General features: G+C 42.9%; 1 protein-coding gene across 9 annotated transcripts in view; it reads right to left on the reverse strand.

Moving 5' to 3' along the window:
* Positions 1-219: 219 nt before the first annotated feature.
* Positions 220-21,054, reverse strand: part of LOC121271401 — a 54,747-nt gene continuing 33,912 nt past the window's right edge. For 5 of the 9 annotated variants that reach the window (XM_041177388.1, XM_041177386.1, XM_041177379.1 and 2 more), the window contains 4 exons: positions 7,343-7,507; positions 4,185-4,266; positions 2,718-2,747; positions 220-353 (listed from right to left, as the gene is read on the reverse strand). In XM_041177388.1, the coding sequence (XP_041033322.1) occupies positions 2,732-2,747; positions 4,185-4,266; positions 7,343-7,507 (263 nt within the window). In that variant the 3' untranslated portion in view covers positions 220-353; positions 2,718-2,731. Of the gene's footprint in view, positions 354-1,463; positions 1,513-2,717; positions 2,748-4,184; positions 4,267-7,342; positions 7,508-21,054 lie in introns of those variants that run through there. The other 4 variants (XM_041177382.1, XM_041177380.1, XM_041177384.1 and 1 more) reach the window with 4 other exon arrangements.

Raw genomic sequence — 21,054 nt, forward strand, 5'->3', positions numbered from 1 at the left:
ATTGGAGGAATAAACTTGCAGGACTATGTAGATAGGGCAGAGAATGGGACCAATGGGATCATTCTATAGAGGGCTGACCTGGGCTTAATGCCCTTTCAGTGCTGTAATGATTCAATAACTTCTAGTACCTACAAACCTATTTCCAACAATCAAGATCGGTTTCAATAATACTACATTCTCAGGTCTAAACATTTCAGCCAATAATGATTGAATACAAAGTGAATATGAAAAGCGTCCTGTTTATAGTTACACACCAACAAAATATACTTTGTCAACTGATTAAATGGTTAGTTTCCATGCTGCCAGCCCTTACTGGCTAGTGTTGAATTTCCATCCTGACAAGGTTCAAATTCCTGTGAAGGGTAAAATGGAACAGGAGCATTAGAATCTTTTGTTTTAGTCAATTTTCTCCCTTTCCTCTCCTGACAAAGATACAGTTTATTGGAGGCTGGGAAACACCTGGTATCTCATTCCAGTGGCCATTCTTCACATCTGGACCTGGACATTTGGTCTTGGCAGACAATTCTAAGTGGGAAACATGACAGTTAAACTAATCCTGTTCTCACCTGACATCCATTTTCTGGCAGGGTTCAATGGGTAGTAGCCAGGAGAGAGTCCCTGCCTAAGTTTAACCTTCTTAATCTAGAATTAATTAAACTAACTGTAGCACTCCAATTATTGCCGTTGCTGAGATCAACGCACAAACCAAGGATGGAACCTGCAACCTGCTGCTCTCTGTAGCTCAAATATCTACTGCTTTATGTAACTGAGCATATCTAAACCCTTACTGACAAATGGAGATATCTGTATGGGAAGTGGCAATGGACGATGCAGCAACTTTAACATTACAAGGAATCACAGACTGCTTCACAGCTGAGGCTTAGATTCAAGCAGGACTAGGAAGGTCAGGGCGGTGACTGAATGTGCAGTCAATAGCTAGGTTTTAAGGGAGCTTTTAAAGATGGAGAAGGAAGAAACAAGGGAGGGTTACAAGCTGTGGGAGAGATATAGCTGAGGGCTGTTACATATGATGAAGTTGGCAGGTTGTGACTAGGGGTACCGCAAGGATCAGTTCTTGGGCCCCCACTGTTCACAATTTATATCAACGATTTGGATGTGGGAACCAAATGCAATATTTCCAAGCTTGCGGATTACACAAAACTAAGTGGGAATATAAATTGTAAGGATTACACAAAGAGGCTTCAATGGGATTTGGACAGGCCCAGTCAATGAGAAACAACGCGGCAGATGGTGTCCATGTTCATAAGTCACTGAGAGCTAACATGCAGGTGTAGCAAGCAATGAGGAAGGCAAATGGTATGTTGGCATTTATCGCAAGAGATTTGAGCACAGGAGTAAAGACATGTTGCTTCAATCGTATAGAACCTCAGTTGGACTGCATCTGGAGTACCGTGTACAGTTTTAGTCCCCTTACCTAAGGAAGGATATACTTGCCGTTGAAGGAGTGCAGCAGAAGTTCACCAGACTAATTCCTGGAATGGCGGGACTGACCTATGAGGGGAGATTGAGGAAACTGGGCATGGGCATTTTCTAGAGTTTAGAAGAATGAGAGGTGATGTCATTGAAACTTACACATTTTTTTAGACAGAGTAGATGCAGAAAGGAAGTTTCCCTTAGCTGGGGGGCTCTAGAACTAGGGGAGACATTTTCAGAATAAGGGGCAAGCCATTTAGGACTGAGGTGAGGAGGGATTTCTTCACTTAGGGGGTTGTGAATCTTTGGGATTCTCTACTCAGAGAGCTGTGGAAGTTCAATCATTGAGTATATTCAAGACAGAGATCGATAAATTTCTAGATATGAATGATATCAAGAGATATGGGGATAGCGCAGAAAAATGGCGGTGAGGTTGATGATTGGCCATGATCTAACTGAATGGCGGAGCTGGCTCAAGAGGGGCTGAGTGGCCTACTCCTGCTGCTATGTTCCTAATTGAGGGTAAGTACAGTAAATCACAGTGGGAACAGCAGGAAGGTGGAACATGGGGTTGGGCGTTGGGATCTATTATCAAGAGGGTGGACTAAAGTTGATGCACTGGGGGAGGGAAGTTAATGGAGGTTAGTAAACATTGGGTGATATAGGTGGTGGAATTTAATCAAGGAGAGGGTGATGAGGGCAGTACAGTTCTGGATGAATTGGAGTTTATGTGGAGTGAAACTCAGGAGGCCTACAACAAGGATCAAGCTGGGAAAGTCAAGTCAAAGGTAAGCGTTTCATATGATTACATATTGTCTATCTGCATCCTTAACTACACTCACCCAGAATAGTTGATAATTCAGACAGACAGTATGTAGAAATTGAAACTGGATGGTTTGGTGAAGGATAAGATGTAAGCTTTGAATCTGAGGTCTAGGGTCTAGCACAACATTGTGGTTGTACTCCATTGACAAGAACAGGAATGGGAGTTATTAAAAAGCCTATAGTGTGAAGTTTCTAATGGGGCTGAACAGTTTAGAATCGGTCTTGCCAACGTTAATGGCAAAAGCCTCTGGTCTATCGACAACTTGACCATACATAGGCAATCACACAGCACACTGACAGTCATTGAATCGAGGGTGATTGGATGAGATAAGGCCATGTAACATTGGCCTTTACATGAAAACTGACCCCAAGCTTATTTCTGAGAATTAGAAGGCCCAGGGTAGATTCAGTGCATAGAGGCAATGCTTGCAAATATCTCTGTGACATAGATCACTCACCTCATTTTACGTTGTCAATTTTTGCTACGTCTAAAATGTAACAGAAATATGAATTAGAGTGAATAGGTCAATGTTAATGTGAAAATTTGTTAAATGAAACTTCACAAATTCAGAAAAGCGAATTACATTTAAATACTGATTTAATGGAGGAATAGGACTAACAGAACAGACAAGATTTGTCTTGAAAGCATTTAAAGTTTATTTTCCTCCCAAATTAATGTTTTAATTAAACATTAAACGAAATGAATTCACTATAGTCTGAGTTAAAAGTAAAATAAATGTTCAAATGCTACTGAAGCTAGAAGTGGCACTAACGGATGATGTGCTCCTCTCAGCTGATGCAAAGATTACTTCTCTAAATTATATAGACTAGGACAATCCTAAATTTGATCTCAGTCTGCACTAAGTGAGCTTTTCTTAGCTCAGGCAACACTTAGGTGCTACAATTAGCTTCAGCAGCTATCATCTGTGCATATGATTGTTGGGTGAGGAAAGCATGAAGTTTCACTGTAATCTCTTCCACATTTAAAGAGATCAACTTACATTTATATAACACCTTACACGACCTCAGGAGTTCCCAAAGAGCTTTACAGCTAATGAAGTACTTCTTAAGTGTACTAACTTATATAAAGTAGAAAATGTGATTGAAGGTTCAACCACCTTCTTCTGAAAGGAAATTAAGGATGGCAATAAATGCTGACTTTCCAGTGATGCCCATATCCTATGAAGGAATTAAAACAATAATGCTTTTGCATAGGGGAAGGAAAATGGAAAATTAACCTCAAAAACAAGTGATTAAACTAATAAACTTGCCTCATTTAGTAACAGTCTTGCCTTGTTCAGAAAATTACAGATTTAAACCCTTCCTCCATAGCTTGAGCTCATAATCTTGGCACACACTCCAGAGCAGTACTGAGGGAGTTCTGCAGTGTCAGAGGTGCTGTCCTTTGCAAGAGATAAAATGAGATCCCGTCTGCCTGCTCTAATAGGTGGGAATGATGTTTCAAAGATTCCATGGTATTATTCAAGGATGAGCTAGAAGTTCCTAGTGTCCTGGTCCACGTTCCTCCCGCAACCAACACCACCAAAAACAGATTAACTGCTTATTCATCTCACTATTGCCTGTGAGAATCTTTGTGTGTATAATGATTATACAGGTCTATATAATAGTTCTTGCACCCCAGAGTAATTTCATTGTATGTGAGACACTTTGAGGCATTTTGAGACATGACATTAATGCAAGGTTCTCTCCAATGTACAAATGAGGTGGTCTGAGTATCACAGCAGAGCTCTGAAACTTAAGCTTCACATCTGTAATGTTCTCTTTCAGTCAGGTAAGGTTGGAAACATTTCCCAATTCTATAAGGGCCATGACAATGCTTGTAATTTAAAAATCAGATATTTCCAAAAACTATCCCACTTAACATGGCATTTTGAACGGGTACAATGTGTTTGCACCAGACTTACGTTTTCCTTACATTTTTTCTCGGGTGAATAAACCAGACCAACATCAGTAATATAATTAAACACACGATAACAGCTAAAATAACTGGAAAGAAAGGAAGAAAAAGGAGTTACCATGGCAGGAATGTTGAGTAAGTCCCTTGAACTATATAGCATCTGGTTGATGCACAGAGCGTACAACTGCATACTAAATATATTCCTAATGAGGGAATAATCGATTCACTAAAGGTCCTTTTTATACTCTACGAGTGCTATACTCCAATGTGTAACAAGACAGACCCCCTTATCCCGATATAAAAGCAAAATACTGCGGATGCTGGAAACCTGAAATAAAAACAGAAAATGCTGGAAAAACTTAACAGGTCTGGCTGCATCTTTGGAGAGAGAAATAGTGTTAACGTTTCAAGTCAAAGAAGAGTTTCAAAGAAGGGTCATATTCGACTCGAAACATTAACTCTGTTTTTCTCTCCAGATGCTGCCAGACCTGCTGGGTTTTTCCAGCACTTTCTGTTCTTATTACCCTTTAACCTGCTTGGATGATAGATCCACAAATGCAGCTATTGGCATAAGGTAGCTGGTTCTGGTTATTTAGTCATAGGTAGGGTGGGAGATCTTGTGGTGCAGTGGGTAGCCAGAAGCTTCGGGTTCAAGTCCCAGTGTGGAATTTGATAGCCACGGAAGGTGCATTCATAACGTAGCCAAACAGGTTGATTATCAACCTGCAAATTCTTCCAATATACCTATGGCAGGTGATAAGAGCAGGAGAATCTCTTGGTCACCAGAACCTGCAGAAAGCAATGGCAAACCACTGCAGTACCTCGCCAAGCATAACCATGGGCCAACACATGGAAGTCCAGGGTCGCCAATGCCCTCTTAGGGCATGATCCGTGAACAGAGAGAGAGAGAGAATCATGGGTAGATGGTCTGTCTAAAGGTGAAAGAGTAGTGCATGGAAACACTGCCTAAAACTAGGTGAAATAAACCTGCAGATATAAATGCACATTGTGCTGATGGATTGTGTATGCCATTCCAAATCTCTCTATAGGCATGTCCTGATAATACAGCTATGTGAAAAAGAATATTAATAGGAAACTTGTCCATCCCTTCCCATCAGCAGCAGACGGGCAATATTGTCTCTATATGCTCTCTACTTAAAGGAGACAAACTGTTCAGCTTTCAACAGTATCCAGTTTCATCATGCTGTTGATGAAAAAGAACAGTGGGAGGTTGCAGATTTCCACTTTAATGCTATTCATCAGCAGTCCAGCATCTTTGAATCATTGCATGTTAAAATTGCAATGTGCATTTTCTCAATACCACTCTTTAACCAGCTCCTAGGAGTTACTTCAGGGAAAGTGTGTTTGATAATTTCCCCCCACATGGAGTCTGAATGATTTAGGAAGAGGCTAAAGCCTCTTTGACATTCAGAACAGAAGGTCTCAGAGCATTCTCCAGTTTGTGCTGAGCTCTCACCCAGGACTGAGTTAGGGGAAACACAACTGTCTGTAAAACTCCTGTGGTTAGGAAACTATGGCACACATGGCATGGCACCCAATTTTACAGCCCCATCCCCCCCACCGCCCACCTGCCAACATTCCTCAGAGGGCCATAAAATCCAGCCCATGCTGTTGTACTGAGCCAGACAGACCAGGAAGGTTTAATCCTTGGTTGGTGCTGATTTAACTGATCTCAATCTGGGCAGCAAATGGGGAACTATGTCTAGCCTTAACATCACACTGCAGAAAGAGTCAGTATTTTTGGCTGAGGACAATAACAAAAAAGGAGCCAGTCTGTTGCCTGACTAACTTTCTATCTCCAGCATTTTCTGATTTTATAGTTTTTTTTCTTTCTATTTATACTTCTGTTCTTAGGGTCAGAGCTGGTGCTAACTTTTCAATTGGAGCAGTCAACCTAGAAACATAGAAACTAGGAGCAGGAGTAGGCCATTCGGCCCTTCGAGCCTGCTCCACCATTCACTATGATCATGGCTGATCATCCAACTCAATAGCCTGCTCCCGCTTTCTCCCCATATCCTTTGATCCCTTTCACCCCAAGAGCTATAACCAACTCCTTCTTGAAAACATACAATGTTTTGGCCTCAACTACTTTCTATGATAGCAAATTCCACAGGCTCACCACTCTCTGGGTGAAGAAACTTCTCCTCATCTCAGTCCTAAATGGTCTACCCGTATCCTCAGACTGTGACCCCTAGTTCTGGACTCCCCCACCATCAGGAACATCCTTCCTGCATCTACCCTGTCTAGTCCTGTTAGAATTTTATAGGTTTCTATGAGATCCCCCCTCATAATTCCATTTCTCTATCCTTCCATATTCCTCTTTTATAAACATATATGCAATTCTATTTACCATATTTCAGCCTCTGTCTGGGTTTCTGATAAGGAATTTCACATTCTTACAGTCCTCTGTCTGAAAAAAGTCTTATTTTACCTTTGTCCTGCTTATCTTACATTTGTGTCACTGTGAGTCTTACATCTATTCCCTCTCATTCCAGGTGTCATTCTGTTGAGTCCTTGTTTATCTTTTCCATGGCTCTAATATCCTTCCTACCATGGGATTCCCAGAACTGCATGCAGTCGGCCAAATGTAGCCCAATGATTGTTTGATACAAATTTAGCATCACCCCCTTGGCATAAAGCTCACAGTTCCACTTGCCTTTTCGACTTACTCCATCAATTCCTCTAATCTGTCATGGATGTTAGCCTGGATTTTCCCATGGCTGCAATGTCAGCAGGTTGTATGGTCACTTTCCATGGAAAGGTCTCCATCCCTAGAATTACTTGCACATGGAGGGTGGGTGGGCAGCCCAGTCACTGCTGGGCAGTTGGGCTAGGATGGAGGTTGAAATTTGCAGCAACAGACCTCGGGAGCTGGCTGTAATGGGAGGAAGAGGCAGCCACTGAATTGCCTGCAAAAATGTTTATGTTTGCTTGTTGGTGCACTGAGAATGCTTGTACTGATCCCTTTTCATTGGAACCCCTGAGTCCCTTACCATACTTGATACTGAAGACTAACAATGTCCAATTGGAAATTAAACTTAAGATCTTTCTGCAGGGTAATGGCCTGCTATTTTTTTATATAAACATAATGGGTAATGCAGGAGCTGAATGGAGTTTTCAGTTACCAGCCACTTCACTACTTACTGATAACGATCATTCTGAAGCGTCGTTGCCCGAGTATCCAATAATTATTACGCTCAATAATAGGTCCACGTTCAAGCTCATGCTTATGTTTATGTTCACGTCTGTGTTCCTGTTCACGACTATTGTGGTGCTTATGAGCCTGCCTCAACTTTTCATCTTCTAAATCTGGAAAGAAGGGAAAAGTTAGCTTGAACAAGGGTTAAATCTTGAATAGTGGACTATAATAACATCAGGCAGGTATCTAAACATAGATGAAAAGCAAAAAATCTGCTTGTGGTTGAAATCTGAAATAGAAATGCTGAAATCACTCAGCAGGTCAGGCAGTGTCTAAGCAAAGAGAGAGAGAGAGATGGATATTAACTTCATTAGTCTCTCCACAGATACAGCCTGACCTGTTCTGTGTCTCCAGCATTTTACGTTTTTCTAGGGTATGCGAATATGTGTGCATGTGTTTCAGTGTTTGAACTTTGCTTGCACTTGAGACTAGTACCTCTGACCTACATCGAGAAAAGTCAGTAACCAGAAGAAAAGAAATACATATAATCTTGAATTTTGGGAACACTTCAAGAATGTCCTGTTCCATGACATAGCTGGCCGTTTTGCAAGCATTCTGCATATAATTTTGGTAACTGACGTGGATCAAATAACAGTAGCTTTCCCCTCACAATCTCAACACACACACACACACACAAACACACACACACCTGAAGGCACTGACTAGTTATGGAATATTTTTCCTTATGCACTTGCAGCTTTCCAATGCCGTTTACAAATGACCTTTCTTTCAGTGTGAGGCTAGACAATGAAAATTGGCAGGACACCTGACCACTGGGCATCACAGTCAAACCAGCTCCTGTTCCATACACATACACAATTTCCATCAGATATCATTGGATATTGATTAGCTGTAGCACTGAGGCAAATAGGTGCATCCCTACTGCAGTGGAGCTGAGAATCACCAACTCAGCATCGGTATTGACCATGGGAACATCTGTGTCATATCACTGACTACCAGTGTGGGCACTGCATTTAGCCAGAATGCCTTTAGGGAACTCAAAACCATCTTACATCTGCCTGGCACCCTCCCATCCTTGCAACCACTTTCACCAACACATGATTTGTTGTACATAGCCAGCAATTCCTCCCCTCCACTTGGTAAATACCTCATCCTGGTCATGGTATACAGGATATCTTCCAAACAACACACCAAACAGCTAATTACTCAGCTATAGTCAACTGTAACAGCCAGAACTCAGCAAAACTGACTCCTTACAAGAAAGCCCATCATAACAAGATTAAAGCTTCCCCAATAAAGTGCATAGTATGTTTACATTTTCCATAAAATATCATGAATTTAATCATATGCAGTTGTAGAATGTGTTAGCTGTGTTTTGTTGGGGTCTTGCTACCTAGTTAGAAGATTATGTGCGCAAGTCCCACTGCAGAGACTTGAGCATGTTATCTAGATTGAAGCGCTGGTGCAGTACTGGAGGAGTATGGGACTGTGGTAATCTGAGGTGCAATACACCTTTAAGAGAATGTGATCAGATTGACCATGTGACTGTATTACCCAATTGCTGTGTAGCGCGGGCGACAATGTTAATCTGTAGTTTTAAAATAGGGTCTGGTTGGAAAAGCACACATTGTATTAGTGCTCTGTCACTTGTGTAAATAAACAGCATGTGCTTCATCTTATATTGGTCTCTGCATCTGCAGTACATTGTTTGCCAACTCACCCACCGGCAGATAGGCGTGCAACCGTGTTCACGAGTGAAGTGACCCAAAAGAAGGGACATAACAACTGGCAATGAGGCAAAGCGCGACCAGTCAACGACACCAAGAAAAGCTGCGAAAATTCCACTGAAGTGAATCAGCCGTGCCTTACAGCCCTCACCATAGTTGTCAAAGTTATCTCTCTCCAGTATGCCACAGTTTGGCCGTATTGAACTGTTTAATTAGACAACTGATGACTGGTCACATTATATTGAACGCCTCATGTTCCTCTTTCAGGGGAGAAGAGGTGGGCGATCCTCTTATCGGCATGTGAAAACATATGGCATCAATCATAGTCTATCGGCACCTAATGCCCCAGAATCCAAGAGCTTTGAAGAATTGGTAAATCTCGTGAAAAGCCACTTTCAGCTGAAATCCTCGGTAACAACACAGCGCTTTAAATCCAATTCGAGGTGTCGCGCTCCTGGAGAGACAGTTGCTTGCTATGTAGCAGCCTTAAGACAACTGACAGAGCACTGTGAGTTCAGGACATCGATTAACGACATGTTAAGAGACCAATTAGTATGTGGGATTAATGAAGGCACCATTCAAAAACGGTTGTTACCAGAAATGAATTTAGGCTTCAGCAAAGCGCTGGAGTTGGCGCTCGCAATGGAAAACGCTGTCAGGGACTCAAAAGCAATCAAGGGAGCACAAAATGGCGCCATCCATCACGCTGGGAGGGAAACACCAGTTAGAAATGGCGCAGAGCTCCATGGAAAGGCAGGGAACAGCCATCATTAACAGACCAGTAAAAAGCAATGGTTTAATAGAGAAAACCCACGTTAGTAATAGAAATAGAACCTGACAGCCTGCAAACAAATGACAATTTAAAAGAATCGAGTGTTTCTACTGCCATTGTAGTGGGCACATTATGCAATATCGTAAAGACAGATTGAGACAAAATTTTAAACAAAAAGGTAGAAATCATGAAATCCACAGGAGCCAGAAGAAACAGAGTCAGATATTCACTCACTGCACAACTTAAAAATGGGTAAAGCAGAGCCAATCTACGTGACTGTGGAAATCAATGGAAAACCCATCTGAGGTGGATACAGGGGCATCCACGGCAGTTATAGGGGAACATACATTCAAATAACTGAATGGAGGAGGCCAGTCACTAAATCTGCAAAATTCAGATGCTAAATTAAAGACGTATACTGGTAAAGGCATACAAGGAAGAGGTACATGCAAGGTTCCAGTACAGTATGAAAATTGGTCTGCTAATTTACCCCTGATTGTGGCAGCAGGGGCGGGGTCCAAATCTACTTGGTCGGAACTGGCTTAAGGGAATAAAGTTGGAGTGGACTGAGATCTTTCAACTCAGAATGAAAGATCTGCAAGAACTATTACAGAAATATGCCTCTGTGTTCAGGGAAGATTCAGGGGTTGCAAGCTAAAATCCACATGGATCCCAGGGCAGATACCTGAAGGCGAGGCCAGTCCCCTATGGTTTACGAGAGAAAGTTGATATTGAATGAGACAGGCTGGAAAGTCGGGAGTCTTACAATCTGTACGATTTTCCGAATGGGCAGCACCCATAGTTCCAGTACTAAATCCTGACCAGAGTGTGTGAATATGCGGGGACTACAAATTGACCGTTAACAAAGTGTGCCAGACTTGACAAGCATCCTATACCGAAAATTGATGAATTGTATTCCAAAGTGGCACAGGGTACCACATATACGAAACTCGACTTGGGCCATGCTTACCAGCATGTCAAGATAGAAAAGGCCTCTCAGGATTTTGTGACTATCAACACACATAGGGAGTTATACCAGGTTACCCTTTGGAGTCTCACTCGGCTTGTGCGATTTTCCAACGGACAATAGAAAATTTACTTCAATGTCTACCCCATATGGTGGTTTATCTCGATGATGTCCTAGTAACAGGACTAACTGATGAAGAACACCTGGCTAACCTGGAAGAGGTAAGGAAACGTTTCTCAAAAGCCAGAGTACGTTTGAAAAGAGAAAAATGTATCTTCCAAGCAAAAGGAGTGGTTTACCTGGGTCATATGGTCGACTCGCAGGGCCTTCACCCAGTAGAAGACACAGTGAGAGCTATTCGTGAGTGTGGAATTGAGCTTTAGTCAGATAAATTTCTAATGGATTAAATGGTCTAAAAGTGATTATATTGCAGTAAGGAATGATGTAAACTAATCAAGCAGTGTAAAACTAATTACGCGGAGTATCTTTGGAAAGATTATGGTTACAACTGCATCCTGTTATGTGCTAAATGAAACAATGGTGCCCCGATTAAATCTGCTAATATGGTAATTTATGTAATCTTTATCTAACATACTTGTAGTTGAAGCCCAACGCAAACTGGAGGAACAGCACCTCATCTTCCGACTAGGCACTTTACAGCCTTCTGGACTGAATATTGAATTCAACAACTTTAGATCTTGAACTCCCTCCTCCATCCCCACTCCCTTTTTGTTTCTTCCCCATTCCTTTTGTTTTTTCCAATAATTTATATAGATTTTTCTTTTCCCACCTATTTCCATGATTTTTAAATCTTTTATGCCCTGCTAGCCTTTCCACCCCACCCCCACTAGAGCTGTACCTTGAATGCCCTACCATCCATTCTTAATTAGCACATTCGTTTAGATAATATCACCACTTCAACACCTGTGTTCTTTTGTCTGTGACATCTTTTGATTATCTGCTCCTATCACTGCTTGCTTGTCCCAACAACAACACCACCCCCCCCCCCCACTTCTCTCCACCCCCGCCGCCCCAAACCTTAAACCAGCTTATATTTCACTCCTCTCCTTATATTCACTCAGTTCTGTGGAAGGGTCATGAGGACTCGAAACATCAACTCTTTTCTTCTCCGCCGATGCTGCCAGACCGGCTGAGTTTTTCCAGGTAATTCTGTTTATGTTTTGGATTTCCAGCATCCGCAGTTTTTTGTTTTTATACTTGTAATTAAACTGTCTCCTGTCTTATTGTGAAATGTACCATCTGCCTATAATTGTATTACTGTGTTCTCCCTTTGATCATGCTCACCATGACATAACTGTGATTTCTTGATGTACGAACCTTGTATGGTTTGAATTTGCTGTTATGAGGGGTATAAACGACGCTGGATTCTCTGTCCAGGGTGTGAGACTGACTAGGAACCACGTGTGGTGTCCTGAGCAGTCTACATGCTTGAATAAATACATGCTTCTAACAAGTCAGTGTTCTCGTAGTTGTGTCGCGATTCGACAGCACCAGCACCAAAAAACACCACAGGACTAAAGTCCTTCTTGGGAATGGTTAACTATGATGGCCATTTTCTCCCAAATTTGTCAACAGTACTGGCTCAATGATTCGGTTTACTCAAGAAAAACCACTGGACTTTTGGCAAGCTCTGTAACAACAGGCTTTTACGACAGTAAAGCAGTTGCTGCATTCATCGATCCTGTTGGTACATTTCGATCCAAAGAAAGAATTAATCTTAACCTGTGATGCATCCCCCTATGGAGTAGGGGCAGTACTCTCCCACTGGATGACGGATGGCTCCGAACGGTCCATTGGTAGCGTCTCAAGAACACTGTGTGGCAGAGCGAAGATACTCTCAAATAGAGAATGAAGGCTTATCCATTTTGTTTGGCATTAAGAAGTTCCACCAATATATCCACTACCCTGAGGAACTCCTGCAGTGATGTCCTGGAGCTGAGATGACTGACCTCCAACAACCACAACTATCTTCCTTTGTGCTAGTTATGACTCCAAGCCCGGAGAGTTTTCCCCCGATTCCCATTGACTCCAGCTTTCCTAGGGCTCCTTGATAACACATTCGGTCAAATGCTGCCTTGATGTCAAAGGCAGTCACTCTCACCTCAGGAGTTCAGCTCTTTTGTCCATGTTTGAACCAAGGCTGTAACGAGGTCAGGAGCTGAGTGGCCCTGGCGGAACTCAAACTGGGCATTAGTTATTGCTGAGCAAGTGCCGCTTGCTAGCACTGCTGATGACCCCTTCCATTACTTTACTGATGATCGAGAGTAGACTGATGAGGCAGTAATTGGCCGGGTTGGATTTGTCCTGCTTTTTGTGTACAGAACATACCTGGACAATTTTCCACATAGCCAGGTAGATGCCAGTGTTGTAGCTGTACTGGAACAGTTTGGCTAGGGGCGTGACAAGTTCTGGAGCACAAGTCTTCGGTACTATTGCTGGAATGTTGTCAGGGCCCATAGCCTTTGCAGTATCCAGTGCCTTCAGCCGTTTCTTGATATCACATGGAGTAAATCGAATTGGCTGAAGACTGGCATCTGTGACGCTGGGGACCTCTGGAGGAGGCTGAGATGGATCATCCACTCGGCACTTCTGGCTGAAGATTGTTGCGAATGTTTCAGCCTTATCTTTTGCACTGATGTGCTGGGCTCCTCCATCATTGAGGATGGGGATATTTGTAGAGCCACCTCCTCCAGTGAGTTCTTTAATTGTCCACCACCATTCATGACTGGATGTTGCAGGACTGCAGATCTTAGATCTGATCTATTGGTTCTGGGATAACTTAGCTCTGTCTATCTCTTGCTGCTTATGCTGTTTGGCACTTAAGTAGTCCTGTGTTGTAGCTTCACCAGGTTGACACCTCATTTTTAGGTATGCCTGGTGCTGCACCTGGCATGCCCTCCTGCACACTTCATTGAACCAGGGTTGATCCCCTGGCTTGATGGTAATGGTAGAGTGGGAGATATGCTGGGCCATGAGGTTACAGATTGTGTTCGAGTACAATTCTGCTGCTGCTGATGGCCCACAGTGCCTCATGGATGCCCGGTCTTGAGTTGCTAGATCTGTTCGAAATCTATCCCATTTAGCATGGTGGTAGTGCCACACAACACGATGGAGGGTATCCTCAATGTGAAGGTGGGACTTCGTCTCCACAATGACTGTGCAGTGGTGACTCCTATTGATACTGTCATGGACAATGCATCCACGGCAGGCAGGTTGGTGAGGATGAGGTCAAGTATGTTTTTCCCTCTTGTTGGTTCCCTCACCACCTGTCGCAGACCCATTCTAACAGCTATGTCATTCAGGACAAGGCCAGCTCGGTCAGTAGCGGTGCTATTGAGCCACTCTTGGTGATGGACATTGAAGTCCGCCACCCAGGGTACATTCTGTGCCCTTGCCACCCTCAATGCTCCCCTCAAGTGATGTTCAACTTGGAGGAGCACTGATTCATCGGCTGAGGGAGGGCAGTACATGGTAATCAGCAGGAGGTTTCCTTGCCCATGTTTGACCTGATGCCATGAGACTTCAGTGATGTTGATGTTGAGGACTCACCATTGTATCCGATTACCAGCCATCCTAGGCTTGTTTGGGAAAGATAAGACAATATCCCCAATTGCCTCGGCATGAATCCAAAGGTGGGCACTGATTCTAGCTGCTTACAAATGTATTTTTATGCACTGGCCATGAGCCAGATTACAAATGCCGAAGCACTGACCCGATTACCTCTAAAAGATAGCAATGTGAACATCCCCATTCCTCAAGAACTTGCCTTGTTATTAAACTTTCTGGATTTGTCACTCGTACATGCCAAACAAATAAGAGAGTGGATAGACCATGATCCAGTTTTGTCTCATGCCAGGGAAGAAATCTTACATGGATGGTCTAATGAGCCAAAGTCGGACGAAATGAAGCCCTATATTAATAGGAATTACGAGCTTACCTGTTAAGATGGCATCTTGGTGTGGGGAGTGAAAGTCATTGCGCCTCTGAGAGGAAGACAACCATTATTGACCAAATTGCATAGTGCTCAACTTGGCATCTCTAGAATGAAAATGTTGGCGCGCAGCTACTTATGGTGGCCTAGGAGGGATACAGAAATCGAAAACTTGGTCAAGAGCTGCATACAGTGCTAACACTGCCAAAATTGCCTCCTTCTGCTCCACTGCATCCCTGGGAATGGCCAGAAAGGCCATGGGTCCGCCTCCACATTGACTACGTGGGGCCTTTTTTGGGCACAATGTTCCTCTTGATTACAGACACTCACTCAAAATGGATTCATGTATACGAGGTGAGATCACCCACATCTGCCACCATCATGGACAGATTGCTTCAGAGTTTTGCGATACATGGTTTGCCAGAGATAATAGTGTCTGATAATGGAACGGCATTCATCAGTGGGGAATTCCAAAGATTTACAAGCCTCAAAGGTATAACTCACGATAAGTCCTCACCATACCATCCTGCATCCAATGGTTTGGCTGAGAGGTCAGTCCAGACCTTCAAGTCTGGAATGGAAAAACTGGATGGAGACTATTGGAACTAGATTATCATGCTTCCTACTCAGCCAAAGGACTACGCCACACACGACCACCGGTATTTCCCCCACAGAATTATTGATGAAGAGATGTCGCAGGATACGTTTGAGTCTCATAAGGCCGAATTTAGTGGGGAGGGTAGAGAGAAGTCAGGAGCCCAGGAAAATGGACATGATTACCACAGTCGTCAAAGAAACTTCACTGTTGGAGACACTGTTTTTGTAAGGAACTTTGGAGATGGGCCCAAATGGCTATCAGGTGAAGTTAGTGCTGTGACAGGACCCCTGTCCTATCATATATTGGTCAAAGGTCGGATAATTAGGAGATATGTAGATCACCTCAAGAAAAGGGAAACAGATCTACAAGAAAGGATGCACAAAGCATTGGAGTCTATACCACATGTGGAAGGAACTCCACTTGGTTTGCAAGTGCCTGTAGGATCCGTGGAGCCTGAGAGTCGAAGAGACAAACTTAGAGGTTCCTACTGGAGAGCCTAGTGGACAGATGACTCCTGAGAGGGAGGCCTCGGATAAACCGTCCGATGTCGTAGAACTATGATGTTCAACATGTTTGAAGAAGCTTCCAGAGAGACTGAATTTGTAAATGGTTTATTTACGTAAATAGTTGATATGTTGTAAAGATTGTAAATTGTACTTTCAGGTAAAGGGGGAGGGATGTAGTAATCTGAGGTGCAATACACCTTTAAGAGATCGTGAGCAGATTGACTACATGAGTGTATTACCCAATTGCTGTGTAGCGCGCGCTACAATGTTAATCTGCAGTTTGCGCTCTGTGAATTGTGTAAATAAACAGCATGTGCTTCATCTTATATTGGCCTCTGCGTCTGCAGTATATTGTTTGCCAACTCACCCACCGGCAGATAGGAGTGCAACCATGTGCGTGACAAAGTGACCCGACAGAAAAAACATAAGGTGAACATAAACCAAGGCCCTACCTTCCCTCTTAGATGGACATAAATGATCCTATGGAGCTATTTTAAAGAAAGGCAGAGGTGTTTTTGCTGGTATCCTGGTTAATATTTATTCCTCAATCAACATCACTAAAACAGATTATCTGGTCATTGTCATTTTAAAAAAAATGTTACAGGCTGTGGGCATCACTGGCAAGACCAACATTTAGTGCCCATCCCTAATTATCTTTGAGAAGCCACCTCTAGTACCGCTGCATTCCACATGGTGTAGGTACATCCATTGTGCTTTTAGGGAGGTAGTTCCACAATTTTGGTCCATATATTAATGGGAGCTTGGTGTGTGCAAATTGGCTGCTGCAGTTTCCTACATTATAACAGTGCTTACACTTCACAAGTACTTAAATGCAATCTCATGAAGTTGTGTACGGCACTATGGAAATGGAAATCCTTTTTCTTTCTTAGAACAGTTTATTGCAACGCGAAAGATACTACGGACAATGGTATTTATGTACTCACAGGTTAAGTATTTTTTTTGTCGTGGAATAGAACTGCTATCTTATATGTACGCACGATGGTTACCTGGGGATAGCCGGGCTTGATTGAATAACAATTCCTTGACCGGTTTTTTTTATTCGTTCTGGGATGTGGGCATCGCTGGCTAGGCCAGCATTTATTGCCCATCCCCAATTGCCCTTGTTCAGAGGGCATTTAAGAGTCAACCACATTGCTGAAACTCATTGTTTAGATTTACACATTTGGGATAGTACCAGATGTGCCTGTGGAACCATATTCTAGCAATGGAAGAGCCAAGAAAAGGGGAGAAAAGTTGAAGAAAAGTAGCTTTACTGCTAAAGGAACAATAATGCAAAGGGTAAATTTTCGGTAACTTTACAGGATGTGGGAGAACTCCACGATTGAATTTGTGCCACAAAGTTTCACAGTAAATGTCTGGCTAAGAGTAAAGGCTTATATCAGACAGCGCTGTCAATGTTGCCTAACTGGCTAATTGGAGGAGTGCCACAGCAATATGCAGTGAGCTTGACAGTTAAATCCCTCCCCTTTAGGAATTACCTTACCTCCATTTGACACTTCTGTTGAGATGAAAATCTCATCATGTGTGGAACCTACTCCTTGTATATTAGCCCAATTTGTGGCATACAGTGCTAAAGATTATTTCTTTTATTTTCCCTGTTTTGCTTTTTCATCTAGATCTATAAAATCTATTTTATTCCTTGCCCTTTTTGATGATGTGTCTTCTGCACTACTGGCTGCTGCCTGCCAGAGCATCACCCAAGTATTAATTTTTTACATGAGTTAAAAAATGAGCCTAATCTAGGTGACAAGGGTCTCACCCACCGGCTGGAAAGCTGACAAAAGTCCCATGTCACCTCCTTTAGGGAAGACACACCATATGAAGTGCCATTCAGGCATTTATGTAGCCAGCTATGGGCCTTCCTCAGGAAGGCCTAACTTTCCTCATCTAAATCCATCATTGTAACCCTCCATTCCTTCTTCCCTTATATCCTTATCTAGCTTCCCTTAAATGCATCTATACAATTCATTTCAGCCACTCCCTATGGTAGCGAGTTCTGACCACTCTCTGGATAAAGAAGTTTCTTCTGAGTTCCCTCCTGGATTTCTGGGTGACTATCTTATATTGATATCCTCTAGTTACGCTCTTCCCCACAAGAGCAAACATTCTCACTGTATCCACTCGATCAAAGCCCTTCAGAATTTTAAAGCCCTCCATTAGGCCATTCCTCAGCCTCTTTTCAAGAGAAAAGAGACCCACCCCATTAATCCTATTTTGACAAGTATACTGTCATACCTACGGATCATAGCTGCAAATTACTTACAGACATACTGGACTTTGAAGTAAGACGTGTTTTTTTTTAAAAAGGACCTACAAGCAAAAGCTGGTGGAGACTGTAAATTAACCACTTGCTGGAAAATTCCAATGGGGATTACACTTGACCAAATAGTCCAGAGAACGGAATGTTGCATCTAAAAAGGTGTCAAGGCCTACTTCAGAAACAGATGCTTCAAAGGAAAAGATGCAATGCAAAAACTGAACTGTAATCTCCTATGGTTGCAGAGATAATGGAGGCTGATTACCATCTTAGCAGAAACCATCTCCTGTGAGTTATATTCCAGACTGTGGACATGACGTGAGTTGAAGAGAAAGCAGATCTGGGCAAAAGACATGTTTGTTTTTTTCCCTTCTAAGAATACTCAAGAAAAGGGGTTAAAAAACCAACTGCAACAGTAGTTCTGTGTGCTAGTTTTTGGTGTTCCAGGCCTGGTGTGTGAAGGTGGGCTGTGAAGGTCACAGTTGAAGAACATCAACTAGGCATCCCTGCACTTGCAGGTAAAAAAAGTCCTCTCTCTCTGATTGCTGGAAGCAAGTCACAAGACAGCAAAGCCACAGTCGAAAAGGATGCAGGACAACTCCTTTCAGCCAAACTGCAGAACCAAAAATCTCCAAATCAACTGCTCAACTACCAAAGTCAGCTCTACTGGAATCATCTAACTTAATGGCTGCAACATTTCATCATCTGCTCCTCATAGACCGGCCAAAGACTGATTTTTAACTTTTATTTCTGGAGTCTCTTCTCATTTCTAATCTGTGTGTATGTGTATTGTGTTTTCATTATTTTTTCTGTTTTAGTAATTAATAAATTCACTCTTTAACTCAGAGAAGCCTCGTTAAATTGGCTACTTTTAAAATATAAATACATTTGCAATGGGAAAAAGGTATCCACAAGGGAAGGGGTCCTTTTTAAATTAACCTTTTTGTGAGCAACTGAGAGGGTTGAACAAAGAAAGGGAGCCAGTTCATCTCTCCCCAGCTCCTGAAATAACAATTTGGGGTACCTCGTCTGGGACCATAACAAATTGGGGGAACCTTGCCGAGGACCGGTTGTAACAATACCCACAAATATCTAGTACCATCTTTGTAAATGCAAAGGGTGGTGAGGGCATGGGTTGGCAAGAATTGGCAATAAGCTGGCATGGGGTATGGGGGTGGTTAGAGGGGAAGTAAGTTAGCATAGGGGCATGGGGGCCATGGGGAGGGGGGGGGGGGTGTGGTGGTGGGGTGGTGGGGCATGGATTGGGCATAGGGAATGCATGGGGGGTAGTAAGGTCTGGAGGAATGTCTTTTGTTTTATTATTATTTTTTAATCATTTAAACACAGTACCAGGGCACAGAGGCAGGCCTTTTGCCCAGCTCACCTCATCTGGCAGCCTGCAGATTCATTCCATGATTGCCCTCCCCCTCCACCTCAGTGAAAATCCCATCTGCAGGGGCCATTTTTAAAGGTTGGGTTCGCCGAGCTGGGAAATCAGCGGACTCCGCACTCTCAATCTTCGAACGAAAATCTAGGCCCTTATGTTCAAAACCCTCCATATCCTTGCTCTGCAATGGGAAATATTCACCAGCCCTACCTCCCAGGCCACATTCTATGTTCTTCTGATTCTAGATAAGCCATTAAAGGTGGCAGGACAGGTGGAGAGAACAGTTAATAAAACATACAGCATCCTAGGCTTTAATAATAGGGGCATAGAGTACAACAGTAAGGAGGTTATGCTGAACTTGTATAGGACACTCGTTAGACCTCAGCTGAAGTATTGTGTATAGTTCTGGGTGCCACACTTTAGGAAGGACATGAACACATTGGAGAGAGGGTAAAGAGATTTACAAAAATGGTTCCAGGAATGAGAAACTTCAGTTATGAAGATAGATTGGAGAAGTTGGGACTGTTCTCCTTGGAGAGGAGAAGGCTAAGAGGAGATTTGATGGAGGTGTTCAAAATCACGAGGGAGCTGAACAGAGTAGATAGAGAGAAGCTGTTCCCATTTGTAAAAGGATCAAGAACTAGAGGGCACAGGTTTAAAGTGATCTACAAAAGAAGAAAATGCAGTGTGAGAAAAAACTTTTTCACACTGCGAATGGTTCAGGTCTGGAATGCGCTGTCTGGAAGTGCGGAACCACTTGCTGTGTGAAAAAGTTCAAGTTCAATTGAGGCTAATGGATACTCAGTTTAGGTTTCACCAGGACCACTCAGCTCCAGGCCTTCTGATGAAAGGTCAGCAACCTGAGTTGTTAACTCTGCTTTTCTCTCCCCACAGATGCTTCCTGACTTAAGTGTTTCCAACATTTTCAGTTTTTATTTCAAATTTTCAGCAGTATTTTGCTTTACAATTGCCATCTCATTACAATTTTGATCCAAATATGGCCCAAAGGGATAAATTCCAGAGATGAGGTGCGAGGGACTGTCCTTGATACCAAAGCTGCATTTGACCTGATAGTGGCATCAAGGACGCCTTGTAAATTGAATTGGTGGTAAACTCTCCACTGGCTGAAGTTATATCTAGCACAAAGGAAGGTAGTTATTGTTGTTTGAGGCCAATCGCTTCAACCTTAGGACACTGCTGCCCTACCCAGGCTCAACCAACTGCTTCATCTTCTCTCCTTCCTCCTCTCTATCATAAAGTGGGGATGTTCGCTGATGATTGAACAGTGTTTAGTTCCATTTGTAACTCCTCAAATAACGAAGCAGCCCTTGACTGCATGCAGAAAGACTTGGACAACATCCCGGCTTGGGGTAACTGGCAAGTGACATTTCTGCCACTCAAGTGTCAGATAATGACCATTTTTACTAAAAACGGGTATGGTAGCATAGTGCTTATGTTAATAGACTAGTAGTCCACGGGGCTGATCGAATGAACTGGAGATGCACCAAG

Source organism: Carcharodon carcharias, chromosome 30 (assembly GCF_017639515.1).
Source record: "Carcharodon carcharias isolate sCarCar2 chromosome 30, sCarCar2.pri, whole genome shotgun sequence".
NCBI lineage: Eukaryota > Metazoa > Chordata > Chondrichthyes > Lamniformes > Lamnidae > Carcharodon > Carcharodon carcharias.